Source organism: Protomyctophum parallelum (assembly GCF_964188405.1).
Source record: "Protomyctophum parallelum genome assembly, chromosome: 9".
Lineage (NCBI taxonomy): Eukaryota > Metazoa > Chordata > Actinopteri > Myctophiformes > Myctophidae > Protomyctophum > Protomyctophum parallelum.
The window spans coordinates 44,143,360-44,160,859 of record NC_139706.1 but is presented as its reverse complement, the minus strand read 5'-3'; the positions used below and the strand labels follow the sequence as shown (position 1 = coordinate 44,160,859).

Genomic DNA, 17,500 nt, shown 5'->3' with positions numbered 1-17,500 from the left:
ATTAACCTGAATCAAAGAACGAACGGAATGGAGTCCAGATGATAAACGACTCTCTCTCTCTCTCAGAGTGTGGCCTGTCCCTTCCTCATCGACCCGTCTTCCCGTGCTACCGAGTGGCTGCGTACACACCTGAAACAACACCGCCTGGAAGTCATCAGCCAGCAGGTACACGTGGTACTCACACACTTCACAGTCATGGACCATACCGTACATTTACTTTAGTATTTTACATCTAATGAGTGTAATTTACTTGAGTACTTTCATTTTTTGTTATTCTTTCACTCCACTACAATTCAAAGCAAATATTTTACTTTTGACTAAACAAGACCTTTAGGAATAATTTATTTTTGAGGGGTGCGAGCCCCTCCTATGCCCAGCTTTGAGTGTTTGTGTAAACACAAACATTGAAGACAAAATTGTGTAAACACAAACATTTGATGTATGTGTTAAATATCGCCATATTCTGATAGTACTCAGTGGTAGACTGTTTTGTCAGTAACACAAATCTTCCTGTCTCTCCAGCTCTTTAGTAAACAGAAAATGCATTTTCAGGTCAGAATGTTCTGTTTATCAGAGGGACAGGGAGATCCCTGTGACTGAACAAAGGCTCTATAGCAATGATTATTATCAGAATATAGTGCTTTAACCTTTTTACAAAGAGACCAAAAAATATCCCTTTGCCTACTTTCAAGTCCCATTTCAAATATAGTGGAAAATAATAGCTCACAAAACGGTGTGTGTGTGTGTGTGTGTGTGTGTGTGTGTGTGTGTGTGTGTGTGTGTGTGTGTGTGTGTGTGTGTGTGTGTGTGTGTGTGTGTGTGTGTGTGTGTGTGTGTGTGTGTGTGTGTGTGTGTGTGTGTGTGTGTGGTACAGGACAGTAACTTCATGACGTCGGTGGAGCTGGCAGTGAGGTTTGGTAAAACTCTGATCATACAGGAGATGGATGGAGTGGAGCCTGTTCTCTACCCACTGCTGAGGAAGGACCTCGTAGCTCAGGGTATGCACGCACGCAGACAGAGTTTCCAAAGTTACACTGAGTTTCTATTGTGTCATCATCATACATATGCTGAGCAGATAGGACACGTGTCTAACTGTCAGACAGCTGGGACAACCAAAGTATGCCTCCCGATGGGTTGAAGACAGACAGACAGACGTCAGGTGTGATGTCATTGGAACCAAATCTAAGGGTGCATTTGGTTCCATGCTCTGAGTTACATACATAAGCAGTGAGAATGTCACAGTTCAGATTGAGGTCCCAGAGTTTAAACAACAAAACAATATATGTTATCAGATGGGGGTCTGTCCGTGGTCTAATGCAGTTCAAACTGGGTGTCCTTGCAAATTAACACAATTTGTGCCCAAGACGTCCACAGACGTCCTAGGAATTAAACAGGTTGACTATTATCACTGAACTAAACTATACCAGAACCTCAATATAGTCTAAAGTCATCAGTGCTTACCATATTTAACTCTGAAGGTCTTTACACACCGGGGGCAATTTGAATTCACTTAAAACAACAGGGCGTCAACCTCTGCTTTGCGCTACGCCAAGCACCACGCACCGGTGCACCCGCCGTTTAGCGGCAGCCATTCCCCTGCTGCGGGTCAAACTTTCCAACCCAGCAGTTGTGCTGCTGATAGACATTAAAGTTTACCCTCCCTAAAAGCAGAGCCCCTGCTCGGTGGAGATTGTTGAGCGGAGTCTCCTCCAATGGTGGGAAGTTTTAGAAGACTATGACGAGAATTGTTGAAACAAACTCAAAACAATAAATGATGACAGTCATATTTGTCAGGTGAAACAAGCACTGTCTCGTTTGTGCATCTGTCTCCCTTTTTTTTTTCTTTCTATTTTGTTATTATTTTTATGTGTATGTATGTTTCAACCTCCCGGCCGTCGTTTGCGTTCGTTTCCGACGTGCTTTTGTTAGTTAAATTACTGTGTTTTGTTGTGTAGCTCCAGTTAGCTCATAACATTAGCCTCTGTTGTGAGGCGCTCTGGGTTAACACTTCCTCATTGTAGCCTCGGTCGTCGTTGCGGCCTTTCAGGGCTTACTATCAGTGTGAACTGAATGTCCATAATGTGCTCACTACTCACACAATGCTGTTAATTCCACTTGTCTATACACGTACACTCATTGCTCATGATAGCAGTCAATGCTAATCACATCCACACGCACGCACGCATGAACCTGGTGACCATGGCTCTGATCATAGTGGCCTGAAAATCTAGTTAATTTGTACACTCTGAGATTAATTAACGCTTTACTGTGGACAGGCGGACCTTTGCTATTAGACCTTGGTCCTATCTGTTTCAGAATCTGTCTCTCGAGTCACGGAAGCGTAAAGCTTTCACATAACGCGAATAGCATTGAAATGATACACATTATGTGGCGTGCAGATGTCCTTTTTAGGCCTGCTCTGATCTGCAGCTGAAAGCTGGTCTAAAAAGCCTTGATTGTTTAATGTGTTCTGGCCGGGGTTCAGCCACGGCCGTTTTCCGTTTGAAGCCATGCAGTCGATGGCAGCCAATAGCAGCGTCTGGAGTACACTGCCACAGCCAGCTGGAACCAGTTCACAACCTGCCATTCAAACCGGAACATTCCGTCTATATTGGAGGGGGATATATTGGACATGGCTACCATGTCGATCGCAACAGCTGCCCAACCCCCTGAAGATTTGACAAACCCAGACAAAAGAGGAAAAGAATGCTCACATTTCATCAACTTCAGTCTAAACCCTACAATGCCTATTCTGAGAGGAACATTGTCAAAAAATACCAGAACAATTAAGCTTGCCATGCGTTGCAACATGACATGTTGTGAGCTTGTAAATTATAAGGGTTCAATTTTAGCTTAACAAACTGAATGATTTAATCAATTATAAACAATAAAATTATCCTTTTGCTTTGCTTAATCGTTAGCCCCTCTCGGAACCCTCCATAAAGCTTTTCTGAAATTTGGATGTCACTTTATGTAGGGTCCCTGTGCGTATCTATATTTTCGTATGGGAATGTTGGAACGCGGACATAAATATGCTCGGTAACATCGTATCTGCGCTCTTTGACGGCTTATTTTCCTTTGAGGGCTTCTGAATCTGTGAACTATAAGTACCTATACATACCGCTGCGAATATCTCCTGTGTCGCGGAAGCCGTTAAGTATTTTTAATCTTTGTTTGACCGATTTGGTCGCTTAGATTCTTCTTGTTTATTTACAGTTTATTGTACCGCCTCCCGATGTGCGGTTGGCATGTGCCGGCTACGTTCCTGCCTCTGATCTGCTCGGTCATAGCTATAGCGCCACTAGCTAGCCAGATAGGCGGTACAATGAGGTGTCAATAAACAAGGAAGGAAAAGAAGAATCAAAGCGACCAAATCGGTCAAACAAAGATTAAAAATACTTAACGGCTTCCGCGCCACAGGAGATATTCGCAGCGGTATTTATAGGTACGGTATAGTTCACAGATTCAGAAGCCCTCAAAGGAAAAGAAGCCGTCAAAGAGCGCAGAAGGACGTTTCCGAAGCTATTTACATGTATTTATGTGTGCTGCGTACCCGGTGGCAGGGTGGAGGTGGAATAGGACCCAATGCTCTGGGTCTAAAAAATGTCAGAAACTTCAGTAGCATTGGGTTCTGCTTGTAGGGCTACTTAATCGTATGACCCAGGTGGGAAATCACACCACAAACTCCCAATCTCAGGGCAGACACTTTAACCACTAGACCACGCTGATACTGACCTGTTATCTGACTTTTTGCTCTGGCAAATGTAAACGTATATTTTCTCATGCCAATAAAGCCAATTGAGTTGTATGCCCAGGGGGTGTACTTGTGGAGGATGTATTTCATCAGTCGATGTTCACGCTGTCCTGTTATGGCTGTAGAGTTTGATTCTTGCCACATAGAATACATCCCATAGCCTCCGGGGACGATACCTCAGGCTAGTTTGTTGGTAGGCCAACTAACCGTTTCCCTGGATCAGGGAGAAACTAAAAACATATTTAATTTAATTGAAATGGGAAAAAAGCTTGGAATGGAATGGAATAGAGGGAGAAAAGACACCTTGAGTACCAGAGAGAGAGAGAGAGAGGCAGAGCAGTGCTGCATTGCAGACATCCAGGCCAGAGGGTGAGAGGGGGAGGGTAGGTGAAGATAGCTCGGAGGATTTAAAGGGGTCTCCGGAGACATGGTGCTATTGACAGAGTGGTTAAACGGTGCGGGCAGCAGCAGTCAAGCATACCTTGTGTGTAGTGTAGACCAGAGTACTTTGTGTGTAGTGTTCAAAAGAGACTATCCAAAATCCTGTGTTATTTTAACACTTATGGTGTCGCCAAATCTTCCAGAATAAAGGCGCTAGAGTGCCAAGCAGATGAGGGAGATTTTATTCTGAAAACACCCGCCTTCCCTTTCAAAAACCGTGAAGTGAAATCTTCAATTACTAAATTACGCTACTAAGTCTGACCTCTCTACAAGCGTTAATATTGTAAGTCAGCAGAGCATGTGCACTGGTGCTACTGAATACACCTTAAACGATTTTGCCTGGACACTGACTGTAATTGTACATTACGTTTATCTGTAATTTAATTTGAATAACAAGTCACAAACTTGATGTTTCCCTGTGTAAACTGGTTTAATTGATTGATTGCCATGCAGCACATGTGCTCAGTCTGCATTTCATGTTAGCTTGTACTGTTGCTGCGGAGCTGATTTTGTAGCATTGTGTAACTGATTCAAATGCATAATATATTTTATGGATACTGTACTTAGTACTGTTTCAGTTTTACTTACGGATACTTCAAGTAAAAATAAATAAACAAGAAAGGTTGTTCTAGCTGTCTATCTATGCATGGGAAAGGCATTGCAATGTGCTGTATAGGTCACCCTGGTTTGAGGTGATTCATGACGTAACGCCACGACTCTCCTCTCCTCTGTGTCTTCAGGGCCGAGGTATGTCGTCCAGGTGGGAGACAAGGTCATCGACTACAACGAAGACTTCCGTCTCTTCCTGGCCACGCGAAATCCCAACCCTGTCATCCCCCCCGACGCTGTCTCTGTGGTTACGGAGGTCAACTTCACCACCACCAGGGCAGGCCTGCGGGGACAGGTACGTTGTGAGCTTGTAGATCGACTATTTTTGGCAAAAGTTTGCCCCAAAACAAAATAGGAATTTCCTGAGATTCACAGGGTTAAAACGGGGTGCATACGTTGGTTAGACATACCCACCGTCCTACAGTCATTAGTCAGACAAACCCTGCAGTGTGTTAAAAATCTAGGGGTTACGTATGTAACCTAGGTTCTATAACAGCGAGCAAGGCTGCTCACTTTTGGGAGTTGACGCCCCCTGGCGTAAACACAGAAGCACTACAAATAAACTCACAGACTTTAGGCTGGGACTTTAGACGTGATGACGTTGAAGACCCCGCCCGCCGGGTGCACTTATAAGCGTGCCTCAGCGTCACGTCTCCATTCGATAACAATTGTTCTCTTCTCAAGCAATCAAGAAGGGAATCTTAGTGAGCAGCCTTGCTCGCTGTTATAGAACCTAGGTTACATACGTAACCCCTAGTTCTATTAATACAGCTTCGCAAGGCTGCTCACTTTTGGGAGACTTCATTAACTCCCTTATTGTCATCACGAAGTCTGGACCCCTAGGGCCCGTACCTTTATCTGTGAGCAAAGGACCACAGTACGTCCCTCAACAGGACTACTGTACCCCAACGGGAAGGCCAATCAGACCTAAGTCTGCAAATGTGCCTAAGAGGGGCCGACAGAACAACTGTCTTAACGCCCTGGAGAAGACCAACGTCCCCCGCGGGGGACCAAGTCTCTCCACCTAACTGGAGGCCACGCCCAGGACCGCATGCGCCACTGGCGCTGCTGTCACATCCAGTCTATAGAAGGTGGCAAAGGTGGAAGACGACGCCCAACTTGCAGCGGAACAAACATCCTGAACAGAGACCCCCCTACAGAGGGCCCAGGATGATGCCATACCTCTCGTGGAATGTGCTCTCAACCCTACGGGAGGCACCATATCCCTACCAGAGTAGGCCCGCTCTATAGCCTCCACGATCCACTGGGAAAGCCTAACCTTTGAGATAGGCAGTCCCACAGTCTTGGGATCCCAGGAGACAAACAGTTGTGTAGTCTTCCTCGTCACCTTAGTCCTGTCCAAATACAACCTCAATGCCCTTATCGGACAGAGGTTATGCCTCCTCCTATCCTCCTCAGAGGCAAAGGGGGGCGGACAGAACAATTTTACAATTACAATTTAGGCATTTAGCAGACGCTCTTAATCCAGAGCGACTTACATTTAGGCAAGAACAAAAGCATGGGAATACATCACATAAAAGCATTTATCATGAAACATGCGTAAGCTAAGAAGGTAACAGTGGAATATCTATATGATGAAACTATACATACACTATACATAATAAACTATACATATTCACTACTATGCTATACATATGTACTATGGCGTGCTATGACTATATACAATACAATTATAGTGCTGTCTACATAACATGCTATAAGTCTAAGTCAAATGCTATCTAAGCCAACAGAAATTCTATCTAAGGGGTTAGGGTAAGTGCTATGGGCCATGATGGAGTCTGAAAAGGTGGGTTTTCAGGCTACGGCGGAAGATTGGGAGTGATGCTGCAGTTCTGACTGCAATGGGAAGTGCATTCCACAGTTTTGGAGCCAGAAGGGAGAAGAGTTTGGGACGTGTGGAGCGTTGTCCCGGCGTTTTTAGTGAGGGTACTTCCAGTTTCCCTGCGTTGGCTGATCTGAGTGCGCGGGAGGGTTTGTAGGGTTCAATCATACTTGTAAGATATGGGGGAGCCATACCTTTGGTTGCTTTGAATGCCAGCATCAGAGTTTTGTATTCTGTGCGGGCAGCGACCGGGAGCCAGTGGAGGGAGCGGAGCAGGGGGGAGACATGTGAGAATTTTGGCTGGTTGAAGACCAAGCGAGCTGCTGCATTTTGGATCAGCTGGAGAGGCTTAAGTGCACATGCTGGTAGGCCAGTAAGGAGGGAGTTACAATAGTCGAGTTTTGACAAGACTGTTGTCTGGATTAGGAGCTGGGCTGATTCCTGGGTGAGGAACGGTCTAATTCGTCGTATGTTATAGAGTGTGAACCTACATGATCGAGTGACAGCTGTGATGTGAGCTTTGAACGAGAGCTGACTGTCCAGGACAACACCAAGATTCCTGGCTGTTGGGACAGACGTTACCAGGGCGTTGTCTACGGAAATAGTTAGCTCCTGCATAGGGCAGGACTTAGCTGGGAAGAAGAGAAGCTCAGTCTTGTCTGGGTTCAGCTTGAGGTGGTTGGAGGACATCCACTGTGATATGTCAGCCAGGCATGCAGTGATGCGCTCTTCCACCTGAGTGGCAGAGGGGGGGAAGGATAGGAACAGTTGTGTGTCATCGGCGTAGCAGTGATAGGATATATTGTGAGCAGAGATGATAGTGCCAAGGGATTTAGTGTACAGTGAGAAAAGGAGGGGACCAAGTACAGATCCCTGTGGGACCCCAGTTTGGAGGGTTCGGGGGGATGATAGCAGACCTTTCCAGGAAACCTGGTAGGTCCGATCGGTGAGGTAGGAGGAGAACCACTTTAGTGCCGTTCCACCGATGCCTAGCTCCGCTAGGGTTTCTAGGAGCAGCTGGTGGTTCACTGTGTCAAATGCTGCTGATAGGTCTAGGAGAATCAGTACTGCAGAGTGGGAAGCAGCTTGGGCAGCATGTAGTGCTTCTGTGACTGCCAGCAGGGCAGTTTCTGTGGAGTGGGCCTTCTTGAATCCGGACTGGTTGGGATCCAGCAGGTTGTTCTGTGAGAGATGGAGAGAGAGCTGGTTGGAGACGACACGTTCAATGGTTTTAGAAATAAATGAAAGGAGTGATACCGGTCTGTAGTTCGCCGCCAAGTCCACCGGAACCGGGGCAGCTAGGCGGTTCTTAGGTAAAAATGCCGGATTGGTCTTAATGACCACCCTTGCATCCCCATTGAACCTCATGCATTCCGCACTTGTGGACAAAGCATGGATATCACTGACCCTTTTAGCGGTCACCAAAGCTAATAACAACGCTGCCTTCAGCGACAATAGCTTCATACTCAAACCCTCCAAGGGCTCAAACGGTGGCCGGGACAGAGAGTCCAAAACCAAAGCAAGGTCCCACGAGGGGACCAGAGACTTGGTCACCGGATGAAGGTGGCTAGCCCCCTTCATGAACTGGCGCACCAGCGGGAGCTGGCCCACCGTCTTGTCCTCAAACCCGATGTGGCAGGCTGAGATAGCAGCCAGATACACCTTGACAGTACTAAAGGCCCTGCCTTTGTCCAAGAGATCCTGGAGGAACGACAGAACGACCCTTACTGGTGCTTGAAATGGCACAACTTGAGCCGGTGAACACCAGTCTTCAAACAACCGCCACCTCATATCATAAGCATCCCTGGTCGACTGCGCCCTCGCACACTGAATAGTGTCGATGACGCTCTGGGGAAGACCCTCCGCGCCAAGATTCAACCTCTCACGGGCCAAGCCCAGAGGTCTAGATCTTCCGGCCGTGGGTGGAATATCTCGCCTCCCGCCTGGGTCAATAGGTCCCTGCGCAACGGAAGCTGCCAGGGCCGACCGTACAGGAGAGGGACTATGTCTGACCTCCAAGAGCCCCATCCTGGGGCCACCAGGATTACTGACAGGCGCTGTGTCCTCACCCTCTCCAGCGTGGGAAGGATGAGAGACAACGGGGGAAACGCATAAAGTAGGCCCTGGGGCCAACGATGCGCCAAGGCATCCAAACCTAGCGGAGCCGTCCCTGCTATGGAGAAGAACAGAGGACACTTGCTGTTCTCTTCCGACGCAAACAGATCCACTCGTGGCTCGCCGAACCTCTCCCACAACTGTCTGGCCACTGTTTTGTGCAGTGACCAAGCCGCATAGAGGTATCGGTCCCTGGACAACAGATCCGCTCCCGTGTTCTGGAGTCCCGGAACGTGGGAGGCTCTGACTGAAAGAAGGTGCTCGTCGCACCATAACGTCAGTCTGTGTGCTAGCGCATGCAGTTTGGTGGACCGTAGGCCCCCCTGCTTGTTGATATAGCACATCGTTGTTGTGTTGTCCGTCCTGACCAGGACATGGGAACCGCTGATGAAACATTCGAAATGTTGTAACGCCAACATTACCGCCATCAGCTCCAGGTAATTTATGTGGGCAGACCTGATGCTGCCACTCCATACCCCCCTGGCCGTCCTGCCTTCGTGGGTGGCACCCCACCCAGACAGGCTGGCGTCCGTCGTGAGTACTTTCCGGGATACGACCATCCCCATACTCACGCCTTCCGAGAGGAATTGAGCGCCTCTCCACTGGCGTAATGCCTCGAAGCAACCCACCGACACGTTCACAAGATGATGACAACGGTGTTGTCTTACACCCAGTGACTGCATCCACCTCTGAAATGGTCTCATGTACAATCTGCCTAGCCGAACAACGGATATTGCAGAGGCCATGAGACCCGCCAATCTCTGACAGGTTCGGAACGGGACCCTGTTGCCCGTCCGAAACAACGCCAGACACGACTGAAAAGAGCGGATCCTCTCGTCGGATAGACGCGCCGTGAAAGACACAGCGTTCAACGTCATGCCTATGTAATCTATCGATTGCGTCGGCACCAACACGCTCTTGGCGTAATTTATGCTGAAACCCAGAGACGTCAAGTGATCTACCACCCAACTCGTGTGTAGTCGCAGTGTTGACGCAGAGTCCGCATAAATCAGCCAGTCGTCCACGTACATTGCTATCCGAACGCCCCTCTGACGCAGCGGGGCGACGGCTGCCTGTGTACACTTCACAAAAGTCCTTGGACTCAGTGACAGTCCGAACGGAAGGACCAGATATTCGTATATCTGTCCCTTGAAGCCGAACCGCAGGAATTTTCTGTGTGGTGGGTAGATGGGAATGTGGAAATACGCGTCTCTGAGATCGAGAGTTGTATACCAGTCCCCTCGACGCATCATGCGCAGCAGAGCCTTGCTCGTGAGCATTTTGAAGCGAAACGCTTTCAAATAGCCGTTCAGAGCCCGTAGGTCTAGAATGGGCCGCATGCCCCCCCCTTTCTTCTTCACGAGAAAGTAGCGGGAGTAAAACCCGGTGTTGCTCTGCTCCATGGGCACCACACGTATAGCCTTCTTCTCCAACAGAGACGTTATCTCGCCCTGGAGAACCTCGGCTGCCTGACCACTCGCTTGCGAGAACAGAACGTTCCCACAAGTGGGAGGTCTTCTGGCAAACTGTAGTTTGTAACCCTTCGAGATGGTGTTCAACACCCACGGATGAACACCACAACGATTCCACTCCTGTAGACACAGTGCCAGAGGGGTTGAAGCCAGCTCCGCACCTTTTTGTGGTGGAGCGGCGCCTCCTTCGGTCAGAACCCGGGCCTGGGGCCTCTGTCCTGCAGTATGGACCTGGGGCTCTGGGGCTGTGTCCACGGCAGTTACACTTGTATTTCGGCCGACAGCCCTGGGCCCCCTCGAGGGCCCGGGCTGCTGGCCCATCCCCTTGAGTTTCGAGTGACAATTCAAAAGACCGGTTCTCAGTAGAGAACACTGCTTTATTAAGAAAAGTGGTGGCACGGAAAAAACTGGAGAGACATTTGTTCCCAAGAAACAAGTCCTCTTTCCGCCTACACCAAGCGCTTCCGGCATGAGGCCCGTGGCCACTATGCTGCGCTTCAGAGAAACTCGGGGAAGGGTGGGGGAGACAGTGTCCGATGTCTCCCCGTGGGGCAGGTCTGGTTATTTCGCCTTCCCGCCAGGTGGCCCTCTTGCCGTGGCCCCTTTGCGGGGGCCGCCGGCCGGAGAAGCCGAGGGGCGCCTGGGCCTGTCGGTCTTCTTGCGGCTGCGAGGTGGGCGGGAAGCTGAGGACGCCGCTGACGGAGCCCTCTGAGCAGCGGGGACCTTGAAGGCGCTCCTCCTGGACCTGGAACGATTGTCCCTGTCCATGGTGCGCTCGTAGGTCGGCCTGTAGGGCTGAGCCTGCTTGGGTCGTGCTCCAGACGCCGGGAGACAGGCGCCGATGACCTCCGTGTCATTCTTCGTCTGTCCGTCGCGGGAGCGCATCTCCTCGAGCATGGACGCGAAGAGTGTCGATGTGGAAACTTTCTGTTTCAGAGGGGTACGTCCCACTTTGGGGGACAGCTCCAGCCACCTGGCCCTCTCGAGGACCAGGAGTCTCGCCATAGTTCCGCCCACCATCTCTGTCTGGGCCTGAGTGAGACGGAGGAGCTCAAGGTGCAGGCGCCTCAATTCAGCCATGTGGTCGGGGGTAGGCTCGTCTCCCGCTTCCAACAGGACATGAGACGCGGACCCTTGCAGAAGGGTCGCGGCGTTCAGTGCTCTGGCCGCAGTTGAGGCGCACTTATAGGCAGCCTTACTAATTTTGGAGTCGTCCTTGTCCGAAGGCAAGGAGAAGTCCGGGTCCTCGTGGAAGACATTGGGGTTGACACCCATGAGCCACCCGGCAAAGGACTTGTCCATCGGCGGCATGGCCTCGAGGCCAAGCTGCCGTTGTCCCGCGCAGTCCAGCAGCTTCATGCCTCCGCCCAGGGAGGTGGAAGCCGAGTAAGGCTGTCCCCAGGACAGCATGAGGGATTTCAGGAACCCGTCATCGAGGGGGATCTCAGCCTTGGCCTGGGACTTCGCTGGGTTGCCTTGAATCTTCTTGCGAAACTGTTCGCATAGGGTGTCCTTAGCCACCGGAGGTTCAAGACTGGCCGGCCAGGCCAGACCACAGCGGATCGTGGCCTTCTTGAACAGATCGACTATGTCAGTGTTGTCATAGTGGAGCTGCGGTTCAGCCGGAGCAGCTGGAGCCGTCGGAGCTGCAACGGTGTCGGCCGATGCAACTCCAGCAGCAACTGGCGCTGCAATGGGGGCGGCGACAACGGCCGCTTGAGCCATGCTCTCCCCATCATCCTCCCCCTCGTCGGAGGTGTAGGAGGATGCTGAGTCCTGAGGTGAGGACTCCCCAGAGTCCATCTCAGCGTTGTCCACTCTTGGAGCCTGCACCACGTCTGCGTTGTCATCCGCGAGAATGACAACGTCGGGGGCGTCGGGGAGTGGAGCGTCCATGTCGGCGGACCACTGCCTGGCTCCTTGTCTCAGAGCGTTGTTGTAGGCCCTCCGTGCAATAGATGTTGCAACGGCGTGGGCCGCGTCCGCTAGGGCGCGACGGCGTCGACGACGGGCCTTGGTCGGAGACTCAGACATCTTAGAAGCTAAGATGCACGTGGAAGCAAAAAACAAGGCAAGAGGGGCCGAGTTTAGCAGGCAGCCACGAAATCCGTGAACAAAACAAGCTACAAACAAGGCTCGCCGGTTTAAGAACCCGGGTTACGTACGTAACCTCCAATTCTAATAACCAGTCCTACAAGGCTGCGTGCCTGTAGGCGCCGAGTTGGTAGGTTGTCACGTTACAGTGATGCAGTGGGTGTTGCCACTCACTGCATAAGACGCCACGTGCGTGTGGAAGCTGAGAATAGAGCTATTATTAGCTTCTATCAGAGACGTCACACAGCGTGGAAACCAAACAGTATTATCACTAAGTGCTGTTCAGGTTAGTAGGCAGCCACGTAAAAGTGGAAGCTAGGACAGGGCTATCACTAGCTGCTGCGAATGGATCGTCACTTTTTTCTTGTAAAGCCAAGAAATACGTGGACAAACAAGCCACAAACAAGGCTCGCCGGTTTACGAACCTGGGTTACGTAAGTAACCTCAAATTCTAATAACCAGTCCTACGAGGCTGCGTGCCTGTAGGCGCCGAGTTGGTAGGTTGTCACGTTACAGTGATGCAGTGGGTGTTGCCACTCACCGCATAAGACGCCTCGTGCGTGTGGAAGCTGAGAATAGAGCTATTGTTAGCTTCTATCAGAGATGTCACACATCAGAGACGTCACACAAAGTGGTAGCCAAACAGAAATATTACTATATCCTGCCTAGGTTACCCCTCCGTCGCGGGCTTGAAAAGCCGCGAGACGTACGTGTGTCGGCAAGCGCGTGCTATTAATAGCCGCCGCTAACGCCGCCGCACGTGTGGAGGCTAACAAAGGGTTGCACCGCTCGTAGCTCTTCACACGCACACACGTTCGAGGGCCACGCGGTCGCGGGCTTGTGAAAGCCACGGGACGTATGTGTGGAAGCTGAAAGAAAGCTAAGATAGCTTTATCAGACCGTCACACAGCGTGGAAGCTTACACAGAATAAAATTATGCTGCTCAAATCACCGTTGCGGGCTTGGAAGAGCCGCGAGACGTAGTGTGTGGCTGGAGCGGGCTGTTAGTAATCACCGCTAAAGCCGCCACACGTGTGGAAGCCAAGGAAGGGTTGTACCGCTCCTGGCTCTTCACACGTTCGAGACAGAATAACTTATGCTGCTCAAGTCACCGTCGCGGGCTTGGAAGAGCCGCGGGACATTGTGTGTGGCTGGAGCGGGCTGTAGTAGTCACCGCTAAAGCCGCCACACGTGTGGAAACCAAGGAAGGGTTGCGTACCGTTCCTGGCACTTCACACGTTCGGGACCTTTAGGTCCGCGAAGGTTTGTGTGGAAGCAGAAACCTGGCTGTTGCTAGCCACGGTACAGACCGTCACACAGGTAATAAAGAAACCAGCTAGGGCCGCGAGCCACTAACAGACTGAATTACCTCCAAGTTATTGTTAACTTAGTTAAAGAAAGTGGACTCACCGACTTTCTTCCTCTTGAAGCCTCTGGGATAAGCAGTTTCCGCGGTACCGAGAAGGCTTCTCGTCCTTGTGGAAATAAATCAGATACTCATCCGTGAGGGAGACTTCGTAGCGCCGTGTTATACACGTGAGAAGAGAAAAACGAATGGAGACGTGACGCTGAGGCACGCTTATAAGTGCACCCGGCGGGCGGGGTCTTCAACGTCATCACGTCTAAAGTCCCAGCCTAAAGTCTGTGAGTTTATTTGTAGTGCTTCTGTGTTTACGCCAGGGGGCGTCAACTCCCAAAAGTGAGCAGCCTTGCGAAGCTGTATTAATAGAACACCCGTACTGCGGGTTAAAAATCACCCGTGCTGTGGGTTCAAAATCACCCATACTGCGGGTTAAAGATCACCCGTGCTGTGGGTTCAAAATCACCCATACTGCGGGTTAAAAATCACCCGTGCTGTGGATTAAAAATCTTAGGTTAGGGTTTGGGGAGGGAGTGTGACTAGGAGGGTGTCTTTAACCCTTAAATTTGATTACATTTTTTGATGGACTTTTAGCCCTGACATTCAGCCTTTGTGCCCTCCAGAATTTGCCTTTAGCTCCTAAAATTATTAAATTCCAGGCCTGGCACTGACCATCCAAATATTGTGTTGAATGTTTGCTGCTGGCACTGACCATCCAAATGTTGTGTTGAATGTTAGCTGCTGGCACTGACCATCCAAATGTTGTGTTGAATGTTTGCTGCTGGCACTGACCATCCAAATGTTGTTTTGAATGTTAGCTGCTAGCGTTGACCATCCAGCAAGAAAAACCCGAGCTGGAGTCGGAGAAAACCAGACTGCTACAACAAGAGGAGGACAAGAAGATCCAGCTGGCCTTGCTGGAGGAGACACTGCTGGAGGTACACAGTGACATACTACAGTATATACATACATACATACATACATATAGTGTACCTTTATCTGTCAAATAAATAAATGGTATCCAGGCCTTGCTGTGAACTTTTACTCCTGTATGGTTTTAGGTTGTTTTATTAATGTCCATTTTTATATGGACAGACAAGCAACAGACAAGAAATGAGGGGAGAGAAAGAGGGAGTGACATACAGCAAACAGACAAGAAACGAGGGGAGAGAGACAGGGAGTGATATACAGCAAACAGACAAGAAACAAGGGGAGAGAGACAGGGAGTGACATACAGCAAACAGACAAACGAGGGGAGAGAGACAGGGAGTGACATACAGCAAACAGACAAACGAGGGGAGAGAGACAGGGAGTGACATACAGCAAACAGAGAAGAAACGAGGGGAGAGAGACAGGGAGTGACATACAGCAAACATACAAGAAACGAGGGGAGAGAGACAGGGAATGACATACAGAAAACAGACAAACGAGGGGAGAGAGACACGGAGTGACATACAGAAAACAGACAAACGAGGGGAGAGAGACAGGGAGTGACATACAGCAAACAGACAAACGAGGGGAGAGAGACAGGGAGTGACATACAGCAAACAGACAAACGAGGGGAGAGAGACAGGGAGTGACATACAGCAAACAGACAAACGATGGGAGAGAGACAGGGAGTGACATACAGAAAACAGACAAACGATGGGAGAGAGACAGGGAGTGACATACAGCAAACAGACAAACGATGGGAGAGAGACAGGGAGTGACATACAGCAAACAGACAAACGAGGGGAGAGAGACAGGGAGTGACATACAGCAAACAGACAAACGAGGGGAGAGAGACAGGGAGTGACATACAGCAAACAGACAAACGATGGGAGAGAGGCAGGGAGTGACATACAGCAAACAGACAAGAAACGAGGGGAGAGAGACAGGGAGTGACATACAGCAAACAGACAAACGAGGGGAGAGAGGCAGGGAGTGACATACAGCAAACAGACAAGAAACGAGGGGAGAGAGACAGGGAGTGACATACAGCAAACAGACAAGAAACGAGGGGAGAGAGACAGGGAGTGACATACAGCAAACAGACAAGAAACGAGGGGAGAGAGACAGGGAGTGACATACAGCAAACAGACAAGAAACGAGGGGAGAGAGACACGGAGTGACATACAGCAAACAGACAAGAAACGAGGGGAGAGAGACACGGAGTGACATACAGCAAACAGACAAGAAACGAGGGGAGAGAGACAGGGAGTGACATACAGCAAACAGACAAACGAGGGGAGAGAGACAGGGAGTGACATACAGCAAACAGACAAACGAGGGGAGAGAGACAGGGAGTGACATACAGCAAACAGACAAGAAACGAGGGGAGAGAGACAGGGAGTGACATACAGCAAACAGACAAACGAGGGGAGAGAGACAGGGAGTGACATACAGCAAACAGACAAACGAGGGGAGAGAGACAGGGAGTGACATACAGCAAACAGACAAGAAACGAGGGGAGAGAGACAGGGAGTGACATACAGCAAACATACAAGAAACGAGGGGAGAGAGACAGGGAATGACATACAGAAAACAGACAAACGAGGGGAGAGAGACACGGAGTGACATACAGCAAACAGACAAGAAACGAGGGGAGAGAGACAGGGAGTGACATACAGCAAACAGACAAGAAACGAGGGGAGAGAGACAGGGAGTGACATACAGCAAACAGACAAGAAACGAGGGGAGAGAGACAGGGAGTGACATACAGAAAACAGACAAACGAGGGGAGAGAGACAGGGAGTGACATACAGAAAACAGACAAGAAACGAGGGGAGAGAGACAGGGAGTGACATACAGCAAACAGACAAACGAGGGGAGAGAGACAGGGAGTGAAAATTAGTCAGGAATGGGACTCTAATCTGCAATGCACAATCAGGCTGCATTAGGAGCCTAGGTGCCTAGGTAGGAGCCTAAGTGCCTTTTAGCCATAAAAGCAACCATTTATCTTGTGAGGACCAGGATAATTGTCCTCACAATATCTATTTATCAAATTCTACTTGTATAGTAACACACACACACACACACACACACACACACACACACACACACACACACACACACACACACACACACACACACACACACACACACACACACACACACAATGAATAAGTTGAACGTCATCTTTGTCAGGTGGGAACCTCATTATGTCCAAAGCCGTTAGATTAAAATAAAAAAATAGCAGCAAGGTATTCTTCACGTCACGTTTAACATTTTGATACTTTTGTGTGACGCTGTAGTATGATTAAGTAGGTTGTTAATTTACCAAAATAAAAAAACACAAGCAGTTAGAATATGGAGATAAAAGGTTTCTGCCCGACGACAGCGACAATATGGTTTTCATCTCAGTCCGCTGTGTTGTGCTGCTCGGCTGTGACGATGCAGTTAGCTCTGCATTTTCATCTCACCCCGACAATAACGAAAAATAAGGGTAGGTTTAATTAGGTGAAAACGCGATGCAGCACACTTTCATTTGGAGTGGTGCTGGTCTGCATTTGACTCGGAGGGAATTGTGCGAGTATAATTAAAAACACCCGGAATCTGCTAACGCGGCTCATTTCGCCTCATTTACCACTGCTGCACTTCAAACAGGCACAGAAGGTTTTAGAAGCAGACCGTTCTGTAGTCGTTATGTCATTTTACACGTACAAAGTAATAAGAGTTTTCGGAGACCGAAAATAAGCCTCATAAAACATCAAACAGACTGCCACTTCCCAGTAAACACCACTGAAGCTCCCCATATTTGCATATACCAAACACTCGCAAACAACCTCAAACGCGTACAGTGCACTCGAATGCACACGCAACAGCACGTACGG

General features: G+C 49.5%; 1 protein-coding gene across 1 annotated transcript in view; it reads left to right on the top strand.

Moving 5' to 3' along the window:
- Nucleotides 1-17,500, top strand: part of dync2h1 (dynein cytoplasmic 2 heavy chain 1) — a 389,827-nt gene that overhangs the window by 124,937 nt on the left and 247,390 nt on the right. Inside the window, exons 70-73 of the mRNA XM_083773699.1 lie at nucleotides 67-165; nucleotides 875-998; nucleotides 4,936-5,099; nucleotides 14,507-14,626. Coding sequence (XP_083629825.1) covers nucleotides 67-165; nucleotides 875-998; nucleotides 4,936-5,099; nucleotides 14,507-14,626 — 507 coding nt within the window. The remainder of the gene's footprint in view (nucleotides 1-66; nucleotides 166-874; nucleotides 999-4,935; nucleotides 5,100-14,506; nucleotides 14,627-17,500) is intronic.